This window comes from Ambystoma mexicanum, chromosome 5p (genome assembly GCF_040938575.1).
Source record: "Ambystoma mexicanum isolate Mex_15411 chromosome 5p, UKY_AmexF1_1, whole genome shotgun sequence".
Classification (NCBI taxonomy): domain Eukaryota; kingdom Metazoa; phylum Chordata; class Amphibia; order Caudata; family Ambystomatidae; genus Ambystoma; species Ambystoma mexicanum.
Genome location: NC_090930.1, coordinates 276,862,221 through 276,873,776, shown reverse-complemented (window position 1 = coordinate 276,873,776; position 11,556 = coordinate 276,862,221). Strand labels below are relative to the sequence as shown.

The window sequence follows — 11,556 nt, the reverse complement described above, 5'->3', positions numbered from 1 at the left end:
ATCGATATACCTCTTGCACATAATGATCTTGGTGGACCAATCTGGATCATCAAGAATGTAGGACTTCTCAAAATAGTACATAAATATGTTTGCATGGGATGGGACCATTGCAGATCCAATGGAGGTCCCAGATGCTTGTGCATAGTATAGACCTTTACAACCATTTAGATGTTAAACAAGATGATCTGAAGTAAATCATTTAGAGATTGCTTACTTGCTTTAAAACTTTCAGCATGTAAAACTGCCCATTTGTCAGTCTAGAAAGTAGATACCCCTCGAACGGAAGGCAATGCAGGATAATTGATTGGCCGAAGACCAACTGCCTCATTTAAAGTATAAGAATATATGCTCATTACGTAGCTATTGGTTTAACTAGAGTGCTGCCATTTTAAGGTAACCAGAATCGCCATTTTGTTTTCTGCATGTTTTTCTTTTACATGAGGCAAAAGTGGCGATGTTAAACGGCTTTGCTGTAGATATTATTTTGCTTCAATGGTCCAAGGTTATTAAAGACATGTTGAAACATTGCGCGAGGAGCCAGACAGAAAAGCCGGTTTCCCACCTTCACATATCCTTGGAAGCCAGGAGCAAGGCATTCTTTATCAGTACACGGATGCCAGCGAGTCTCCTTAAAAGAATAGCAATGCACGAAACTAATATTAAAGGGTTTGAATTATGTTCTTCTTTAAGGCCCCCCCCCTTCTGAGTGCTGTGAGCCCCAGAGAGCAAGCCGACCTCTAGAGCGTGAATCGAAACCAGGAAATAGTAAGGTCTGGAATGTGCCAGTCCCCCCTACGCGCAGCTTGTCCATGAAAACAGAAGCGCTGTGTTCTCGCAAATAAAGAATAGTGTCTGTAAATTCGAGATTGCAAACTGTTACTAAATATGGTGATCTAAAATGTTATATTCGTCACCATTGTCAATCATCGCCTCCACTTCAAAGGGAATGAATTAGGGACGGCATTGAATGTGTCATTACCGATTGTGAGACGCTCATTTTGTATATATGTAACTGAAATCCAACTTTTGTTAGCTTGCGTCCCCCGAAGTCTGTTAGACACACGTCGCGGGGCGTGGGACCATTTGTTTTTTGCAATAAACCCTAGATTTTGGGAATACAACCTCGTGTCTCACGTATCAGTTTGTGTGTGTTGATTGTGCCTTGTTTCCACATCGAAGGGTCCCTTAGGGGCCCCTTCACATTCAACAGCCTCCATACCCTGTGGTATGGATGTATAAAGGCTCTGTACATCCGAGTGCTCAGCATGTTTTTTTTTTTTTTTGGGAAGGGGCATCTCACATGGTCGGACTGGAGCATAAACCTATAAACCTATCTCAGGCACCAATGAAAAAGTGTCCCGCAGTTGCAAATGGATAGTCATTCCTTTAGTCACAGACTGTTTGAAAAGTACTCAAGTTTCACGCATTGAATATTTATTCAGCAACAATGGTCAAAACTACTAGCTGCATAGTGAAGTAGATCAAACTGGCCCACATTGGCCAAAAAAGGGGCCCATTTTGACAGGCCTACACTAGCATTTTGCATTATTGATACAGGCATTGCCCTCTAGGCCAGTCTGAGCCTGGCGGATCATCCATAATGGGCGAGTGGGTGACCCAGTCCCCACTCACCCATTATGGAGGAGCCAAGGAACCAGCCCAGTGAAACACTAAGCACTCCCTCAGCTGCTTTTTCTAGCTGAGGGAGTGCTACTGGGTGAACTGTTTCCCTTTGACAGTTCATTTCCCCAGCTGCACATGCTCACTGAGCCATGCAAGGCTGTGAGCATTTTGCTTCGCCAGCCTTGCATAGCTCATTGGAAATTCTGGCTGGGGTACTGCATGTCTTTATGTGCGAGAGGGAGCTCCTGCGCCTCTTCGCACATACAAACAGAGCAACCTGAGTGGGGCATTTCAGAACCCACGCGCATGCCCCTGCAGAAGGTACGTTTAATGTTCATTTATTTTGTAATGTGTATGGATGCGTGTATGCTTGTCTCATGAGTGAGTGTATGGTGATGGGTGCTCGTATGCATCATAGAGTGATTGCTGTGTGAATGTGTGTTTGTGTGTTTTGGTCCGTTGAACTGATTTTGGCAAGTGTGGGGGGTAGAGGGAGAATGAGGGTTGCAGAACAAAGGCATTATACAAATTCCTTTGTAGCACAATCTCCCTACTCACCTGCCAAAATCAGCTCCCCTTCTGTGGTGCTGTGGGGACAGGGATGGTAGTTTTTCTTATGCTCCTCCACTTAAAAAAAATTCACCAGCTCCCACTGGCCCTCAGACTGTGATGGAACGGGTGGGGGTGGGACCCCAAGGACTGTGGTGGGAGCAGGATGGGCGGAAGCACTGGGATAGTGGTGGGAGCAGGGTGGGGAGAGCCCAGGGATTGGGTAGGAATAGGATGAGGGAGCCCAACGACTGATGGAGCAGGCGGGGGAGCCCAAAGACTATACTGGGAATATGGTGCACAAACAGCGCGCAATAATGCATAACCATTTGTGCATCCTGTCATTGGCATTTCGGGGGGGGGAGGGGGGAGCCTGGCCAACCCAAATTTTGCACAGGGTGGGTGCCCAGGGCAAAAAAGTTTGAAGTACACTAGTCTAAGGTATCTTTGATCAGAGTTCTGATGCTTAAAAGAGGGTCACTATCCGGGCATAAATAGATGTTCAACGGCTGTTGTAAAAAACGAAATCCATAACCACTATAGCTCCCCTTATGTCTGCTGGTTTGATTGTCAGTGTATGATCTTTTTGCAAGATTCTCAATCAATGCCAATTAATACTTTTTGATGTTATTAGGAACCGTGGTTGAAGCAGGTGTGAAACATTTGGAAATATGTAGTGGTAACCTTGAAGAAATATGCATATAGGGAACATTCTAGTTCTGCCCCAAAATATCACCATGAGTTCTAAATAGGAGAAACACTCAACATAATGCATGTTCTATAAAATAATGTGTACTATCAGCTTAAAATGAAAGCAAGCCAGTTTTGATACATTGTAAACAATATTGAAATGGGACATATGTTCATGTACACGTAACCCTGCCGATTAATCATTTTACCAGTTAAAAAGTACATTTATTTCAGAGAACTGCTGTTCATCTGTCCATATTTACACAGAGAGGATATTTTACGCAGAATATCCAAAGATCCAGCTGCAAATAGAATTACATTAGATGGGTTACATTTACATTAATACTTTTATATAAGGATTACATTAGTCCATCATAGTCTTAAAGTGAAATAAACAATAGTAAAAATGAGTTTCTACTGTATTCTTTAATAAATCTCACTCAAAATGAAGTTTTTCAATTACACAATAATGAAATATGGACAACACGCATTATCAGACATAATGCAACCGCACTGGACCACATTCTGCAATGTGCAAGCGCAAGCTTGTAGAATAATTTACACATTTCTCTAAACAAGTATTACAAATTATCTTAACAAAGAAAAACAGCTATTTTAATATGGATATACTCTGCAGCACAACACATTTAATTTAACTTGGACCAGTTTCGAAGAGTCTTTCAGTACATATTTCGACAGAGAACATTGGGCACTAGAACTGGCTTGAATGTGGCAGGACCAGTTGATAGCCTGCCACCTGGCCAACTTGTTTCAGCTCATCTATCAAGTCTTCCCTTCGTCTTTTTCTGCTTACTACCAAAAACCTGGAAGCACCTTGTCCGTGGGATTTACTTTTGAGACCATATCTTTGGGCAACTTGATGAATCTGCTTTCGCTCATCGTTGGTAAGTTCATTAGAAAAGGTCAAATTCTCCTGACTATAGGAGAAAGCATAATTTCTTATCATCATCTCAATGTCTCTCTTATTGACTTTTGGGTTCCTGTCAAGATCAAGTCCTAACCCTTCCCTTTTAAACTGTTCCTTCACAGAAATGGGCTCAGCTATGCCTTCGCCCTCTTTGCCCAACCCTCCACCAGTCCAGCCCATTTTTCTCAGCAGCTGATTCCCAATGTTGTCATCTTTAATTTTTTCTTTGTAAGCCTCTTGGGCTGATCGCCCACAAATTTGGTTTCTTGAAATTGCCTCATCAACAGGACCTTGCCTCAGTTTATTCACCACAGTAGGCTGAGTGTGTTTGAGTACTCTTAATGCCTCCTCTGCAGCTATGTGTTTAACATTCTTCCTCATGCCAATACCCTCAGCAATAAACTGACTATCCACAAACACCCTGCACTTCCACTGTTCATCTGCCACCCTTTCAAAAGTATACTCAACGGTTACTTTATTAAACTGTGCAGTATCATGAAGTGTGCATACTGGATTAGCAGAAATTTCATATACAACAAGATCCTTGATATTTTTCCTCTGTTGCTGGATTGGAGCACTTGACATGTTCCCTTGAGCTTCTTTGTTTTTCTGAACATTAGACTGCATTTTCTTAATGATTCGGACTGCTTCTTCAGCAGCCGCATGTTTACTGGTTTTCTTGTTTCCATACCCCTCAGCCACACAATGGTTCTGTACAAACAATCTACATCGCCAGGCAAGGTTAGGCATCATGTCATACTTGTATTGCAGTTTCATTTTGTTGAAAGAAGCAGAATTGTTAAGAATACATACAGCATCACTGGCATTCTCATTAAGTACAAAACTTGTCCAGGGCTGTGCAGAGTGCGGTGGATTGCTTTGCCCTGAATCTTCTTGTTCAAATGACGGCTCTTCCTTGACAGATGCATCATCTTCCTCATCCTCTGCTTCTTTAAGGGCAGGTGGAAAGTCTGGTGTCGGTGCACCACTCTGACAAACTACCAAGTCTTCTTGAAAACCATGTTTGAACTTCCGCTGGACACTACGGACTTCCACAGGCTTTTGTAAAAGTCTTATGGCTTGCTCTGCTGCCCGGTCCCTCGCTCCAATTTTACTACCGGAGTAACCAGTGGCCAAATACACAGTCTGGCATCTTACCTCACAAGCATAACCATCTCCAGGAAGCTTCTTATTTCTTGGAAGATCAGAAGGTGGAATGGATTTTAAAGAAACATAGATATATTCCGGATTGGTTTTGCATGCTTGAATGCAACGGGTTAACATGAAAGTGTTATTAATTTTATCAGCAGCACTGCCATTTTCTAAAGTGCTAAGATTCTGCAACACTACTGCTGCAAGCTTTTGAATTAGCATCTCCCTTTGTTGAATTAAGGAACATGGATCCAATGCAACACTTTTTTTGGGACCTTTTCTGTTAAACGATATTCTGCCTGTTTTTCTGGGAGCTTTAACAAAGCCAATGCCTTTTCGCCCCTGTTTATTATTCTCAGTCCACATATCCAAAACGTTTGTTCTAAAGTTTTTCGATAAAGTGGAATTGTGAGACTCAAATTTTGCAGAATAATTCTGCTCCATTTTGGACATATAACTTCCAGTATCATTCAGACTTTTATTCTGCAAATCGTAAGAGTCGGGATCATCAATAAACTGATCGTTTTGTAAGTGTTCAAAGTGAGAATTTTCTTCAGGTTGTTTGAAGCACCTTGAAGAAGCAAGGTTTTGTTCCATCACATGCTTCAAAGTCATTGTGCCATCAAAACAATTTGATACCGAGGGGTTTGTAGGATCTTCTTTCGTTTCAAATGTTTTTTCTCCTTCTTGAACAGTGCTAGCTACAAAATGTACAGGTTCAAAACGTGGCCGCGGGCGAATCTTGAAAGGAGTTTGCTTGGAGGGAGGTTCTTGACCTGTGGCATAAACGGCAAAAGAAAAACTTTGAGCAGGTTATATTTCGTAACACGCAAACACATCTTTACAGATCCCTAGACAGTTGCTGGTTTTCAGGTTTAACAAATCAAATATATATATTTCAGCTACCTGCTCTACTAGTTCTATTGCCCATTGCCTCCCAAACATACATCCACTGAAGCATCATTTGGCACCCAAAATTTGATTGTCCGTCACAAGATAACACTAAAATGGTTCTCTTTCCACAGGTCTACATATCATTCAAATGAAGGAGAGAACATTTGTTTTTTTAAAGGAATAGCAGCCTAGAAATATGGGCATTTCCATGAACTAGGCATTCTAAAAAGCAAAAGGTACAGGGAAAGCTGAAACGATGGTCTACTTGACATAAAATCCATACTTCCAATTCACAAGCAGCAGGAATACAGCCAAATATGGATTACCGTGTCTACAATTAGGGGTTTTGCCATCTCATAACTATGCACAGGACACAGACCAAACTTAGATTGGGAGTGGTGCTTGATGGTAGACACAGGTTTTTAAACTATTTTCCTTTTAAAACAAAATCATACATATATATATATATATATATATTTTGAAGCCAACATGCTTCAGGGAGAGTTCATCCTAAATTCATAAAATCAAAAAATGTATTCAGGTTTACAACCATCTCTCGCCAGCTTTGGACCCAATATTTTCTAGACTACACAATGCAATACCAAGAAAAAGACAGTGTGAATGGCCAATAAAACACATAGCCCGTAGCACCTTCACTTAACCTAACAAATAGGCTGCATAATAAATTGGAGAAATTCAACATGAGCACATAACTGGTAAAGTACATGTGTGCCAAGGACAACTAGCTTCAATAGTGAAACAATCGATTCAGGAGCCAAGTCACACACTGGACATTATCTTATTTCATGCACATCAGTTGCCCCTGTAGGAACAGGGTTTGTACCCCATTACAGGACGCAAACAAAGTCTACTAAATACACAGAAGACGTTAAGAAGGCATGTTTCTTCCCCATCTACTGCTACTTTCAACATTAAAGATTACATAGAATAGTGAGACTAATTGCATTGAAGACATCCCCAGTTACTGCACATAATACACCCTGGGTAGTACTTAATTAACTTTAGATAACAGCAGATGTTCAAAGAGCTGTGTTTTTGGAATATACACCAAGAGTCCACAGCAGACTACTGCAAAAATGCATGGCCTTATTTGGGCAATTTCCGACCTAGAAAGGAAAGATAGCCAAGAAGGCAGGTGCCCAAAGAGCTGTGCTTTCATTATCAACTCCAAGAGTCCACAGTTGGACTGCATCGAAAATGCATGGCCTTATTTGGACATTTTCAACCTAGAAAGGCAGGATGACCAAAACGGTGGCGTCACAAAGCACATGTGCCCATAGAGAACCATTTTTAGTATATGGTACTTGAAAAGGAATTGTCGAGGTAAAAAAGTAATAAACTGATGTCAAAAGAAAAGAAACTCACTGCAGCACTGCACTGAAGGGTGAAAAATGTCAAGTTGGAAACCACTACTCGCACAAAAATGTCAACATTATTTGCGGCAGAAGGGTGGTGCATTAGTACTACTATTGTGTAGACTAGCAGCAGCCTTGAACCTGCAAGTCAACAGGTTGTTGCACTTTCTTTCCTAGAAAAACGTTTGTTCTCGTAACTGAATATACTGTCCACATGGTTCCTCATTACTGTAAGAAAAATCACGATCTCAACAAAGCAGGGGACAAGTCGACAGGACCCGAAAACAGAAGAGTCCCCCTACTATTTATAGAGCCAATACTTCATCCCCCTAACCCACCCATATGGCCAACTGAGCAAGACGGAAGGTGTCCCATTTACCTTCAAAACTGTAGGCCCAAGCACTTTACAAGCTCGGCTGCAATTGTTTGTGATCAGGTCAACGAAAGTTTGTGTTATCTGTATATCAATGGCAAAGCCCACGTGGAGCGCAGTGATTCAAGAAAAGCTTTATAAGTGACATTCCTAGAGTAGCAGGTGATATTTACTTTAAGTCGATTTATTTACATGTCAGATAAATTATAGAACAAGGAAGGAGACACCGGTGGTGACCACCCATGCCGTATCTTACCGACACAGGTGGAACCAGGGGCTGGACTAGTTTATCACACTTTCAGATTCCTCTTCCGACAGAATTTACCCACGGGCCTAGCACTGCTTGTCACAACTTTCCATCTCAAGCATAGACACCACACACAGAGCCTCTCTCAGAGACAAGTTACCTGCACATTGCATACACATCCCCCCCCAACTCTACAAAATGGCAACATCAAAAGATCTTCACTGGCATACACCACGTTGCTCTACCAATTATTATAGAGCACCACATGTCCATGGGCCTCAGGGTGCCCAATCAACGAAAAGACTTAAACAAGAGAAATAATTTGAGGGTAATTTGCTGGGAGTAGAGGGACGCAGGGGTGAAACACTCAGTCTGGTTTAAGATTAAACTAGGTAGAATTTTTTTATTCTGTGAGAATCTGTGGCTCTCATTGCCACAGGGAGGCCATTCCATACTTTTGGTGCCTGTACACTGAAGCCGCCAAATTTTGCCAACTAAAACCATGGTTGTACTGAGACTGCAGGTTGCAGTGTGGCTGTCTCACCCTTGTCTGGTCTGATAATTGGGAGCTTTGGCGGTGCAGCATTTGTAGTACAATGTCAGGATCTTGTGTGTGATCATGTACATGATCGGAAGCCAGTGTAGAGCCCTTCTGGCAGTTTGATATGATCTCGTCTCGAGAGACTGTAGATTGAACGGACCGCGCCGTTTTGGGCAATTTGAAAAGATTGGATGTTAGCTTGAAAAGTGACAACCAGCAGACGGTTGCAATAATCTAGCCTGGTGTTTACTAGAACAGTGGCCAGGAGAGATGTACTGCTGGCGGAAATGTAAGGGTGTATATGGTCAAGAATCTTGGTAACAGCCGCAGGTAGAGCGAATATGGGAGACCAGAGGTCTCATGGTAAGTTCTGCATCTAAATACATGCCCAGTGTCTGAACACTTTGTGCTACCTTCATTCTACTGCCAGCAATAGTGAAGCTTTCGTAATCTGACGTTAGTGTCTTTTTATTGAGCAGGGAAGGCTTTTGATGATCAGTTTTTCAATGCCCTCTTTTCAGTGTTAGTTGTCGGGTTATTATCCTGAGGGGTTGTGCACGTATTGATGGCTGTCAGCCTTTGGAATAACATTGTTTCCAGGAGTGAGGATCACTAGGTGATTGCACTGTCGCTTTTCAGAGTGTGGACCATCGTCCTCAAATGAAGACGAGATTGCAGGAGTTTTGATAGGGATGGGGCCACTGGGGGATGGAGACAGTGAGTTAGAAGAGACGTTTTCCATAGTGCTAAACCACGCCGGAATGTCAGCATGCCTTGTGCGGTAAGGCGCTGGGTTGTGTGCTGGGGTGGCACGACAGAATTACAAAGTCAGGACAGCAGGCATGGAGAACGCTTGAAAAGTGGGGCACAGTACCTGAGCTGTAGGAACAATCTGAGTGAATACAGCACTGTTTATTCAGAGTCACTGCGCTAACCAATTTGTTCTCAATAGAAAAAAGGGTATTAGCCTATATTTGACCCAAAAGGAACAAGTTACTTACCTGTAACTGTTGTTCTCCAGCATGGGTCTGGCATGGATTCACATGCTCATGAATATTCCCCGTCGTCAGGCTGGGAATCCTCGGTAAAGAAAAAACCAGTATCAGTTTCGTTTCTGATCTGTCTTTCGTAGCAATAACCAATCACTGGTCTCTGCGTCATACTGACCACAGCCAATGACTGCCCTCTACCTAAGCACCGCCTCTGGCAGCCATCTTCAGATTTGGAAGCGCGTGAAGTGGCAGTATGACCAAGTGAAGAGCCGCAGAGGGGTAGGCGGGAGGGTTCGCATGTGAATCCATGCCAGACCCATGCTGGAGAACAACAGTTACAGGTAAGTAACTTGTTCCTTTCTCCAGCATGGGGTCTGGCATGGATTCACATGCTCATGAATAAAGAATACATAGCAGTACACACATGCACAACCACGGGAGGTGGCAAAGGCTCAACATTAAGCATTACATCAAACTCAACATTAAGCAATTCTTACCTCCTCACCAGGCTCACCTCAGGCGAACAGGTTGCGCAGCACTGCTTGGCCGACCCTGGACTCCTCCCTGGAATCCTGATCGACGCAGTAGAATTTCGTGAAGGTGTGCGTCGATTTCCACGTAGCAGCCCTGCATATGTCCAGCAGGGGCACACCAGAAAGGAACGCCGTGGTAGCTGCGATCGCTCTGGTGGAATGGGCTCTCGGACGGCCAGGCAGCGGTCGGTTTGCCAACCGATGACAGTACATGATACAGCCGGAGAGCCATCTGGAAATGGAAGCCTTTGAGAGAGCCTTCCCCTGATTGACAGGTCCAAAATTCACAAAGAGTTGTGACGTCTTCCGAAAACACTTTGTGCGGTCCACGTAGAACTTCAGCGCTCTAGCCACATCCAGCGAGTGCAAAGTCCTCTCAGCCGGCGATGAAGGCGACGGGAAGAACACAGGCAACACCAAGGATTCGTTGAGATGGAAGTCCGACGGTACCTTGGGCCTGAAGGAGGGGTGCGTCCTGAGCACTACCCTCGTGTCGTGAAAAGTCAAGTACGGGGCCTTGCAGGAAAGGGCCTGGATCTCTCCCACCCGCCGTGCGGAGGTGATGGCCACAAGAAACGCTGTTTTCCACGACAGAAATTTCAACGGGGCCGAGTGCAGAGGCTCGAACGGAGGTCCCATGAGCTTGGTCAGCACCACGTTGAGCTCCCACGCCGGGGCCGGCGCCTTCACCGGCGGGAACGATCTGAACAGTCCCTTCATGAACTCTTTCACCAGACGATGAGACCACAAGGACGTCCGGCCCGTGGTTCTGGTGTATCGGGAGATCGCAGCAAGATGAATCTTGATGGACGCGTGTGCCAGTCCAGCTTTGGCCAGCGTCAGCAGGTACGGCAGTACCTGGGGAGCCGTAATCCGTAGAGGGTTAATCTTCTGTGCGTGGCACCAGACAGAGAACCTCTTCCATTTGTGTCCGTAGCATTTAAGAGTCGAGGACGCCCTGGCCTTTGCAAGAACCTCTGCAGTCTGCCGGTAAGTCGTATCCTCCAAACTCTAGCGCTGCAGGAGCCAGGCCTGCAAGTTCAGCGATTTCGGGTCGTGGTGGAGGATGGCGCCTCCTTCCCTGGAGAGTAGATCCGCGTCCACCGGCAGCTTGATTGGCAGGGACGCTGACAAGTCCAGAAGGTCCGGGAACCATATCTGCCTCGGCCACGCAGGTGCGACGAGGATCATCCTGCACCGTGACTTCTTGACGAGCCTGATTAGCAGTGGCAAAGGAGGGAACGCGTAGAGGAACAGGCCCTCCCAGGGGAACGAGAAAGCATCGCCCATGCTCCTCGCCTGGGGAAACCTGCTGGCGAACCTCCGGCACTTGGAGTTCGTCGCCGTCGCGAACAGGTCGATCTGGGGTGTGCCCCACCGTCGGAAGAGGTGATCCACTAGATCCTGCCGTAGTTCCCACTCGTGGCACGAGCGCAGCTCCCTGCTGAGTGAGTCGGCGATGGTGTTTTTTATCCCTGCCAGATGAAACGGCACCAGAAACATCCTTTGGGCGACGGCCCAATGCCACAGGTCCTGCGCCTCCTTGGACAGTGCTGGGGACCTGGTTCCGCCCTGTTTCCTGATGTAAAACATGGTGGTGGTGTTGTCGGTGAAGATCCTCACCACCTTGCCCTTGAGGGACGGAAGGAAGGACCTGA

The 11,556-nt window shown here is 44.9% G+C and overlaps 1 protein-coding gene across 1 annotated transcript in view; it reads right to left on the bottom strand.

Annotated features, from left to right (window-relative positions):
- Positions 1 to 3,269: 3,269 nt before the first annotated feature.
- Positions 3,270 to 11,556, bottom strand: part of NKRF (NFKB repressing factor) — a 63,423-nt gene continuing 55,136 nt past the window's right edge. Inside the window, exon 3 of the mRNA XM_069612708.1 lies at positions 3,270 to 5,718. Coding sequence (XP_069468809.1) covers positions 3,575 to 5,718 — 2,144 coding nt within the window. The 3' untranslated portion in view covers positions 3,270 to 3,574. The remainder of the gene's footprint in view (positions 5,719 to 11,556) is intronic.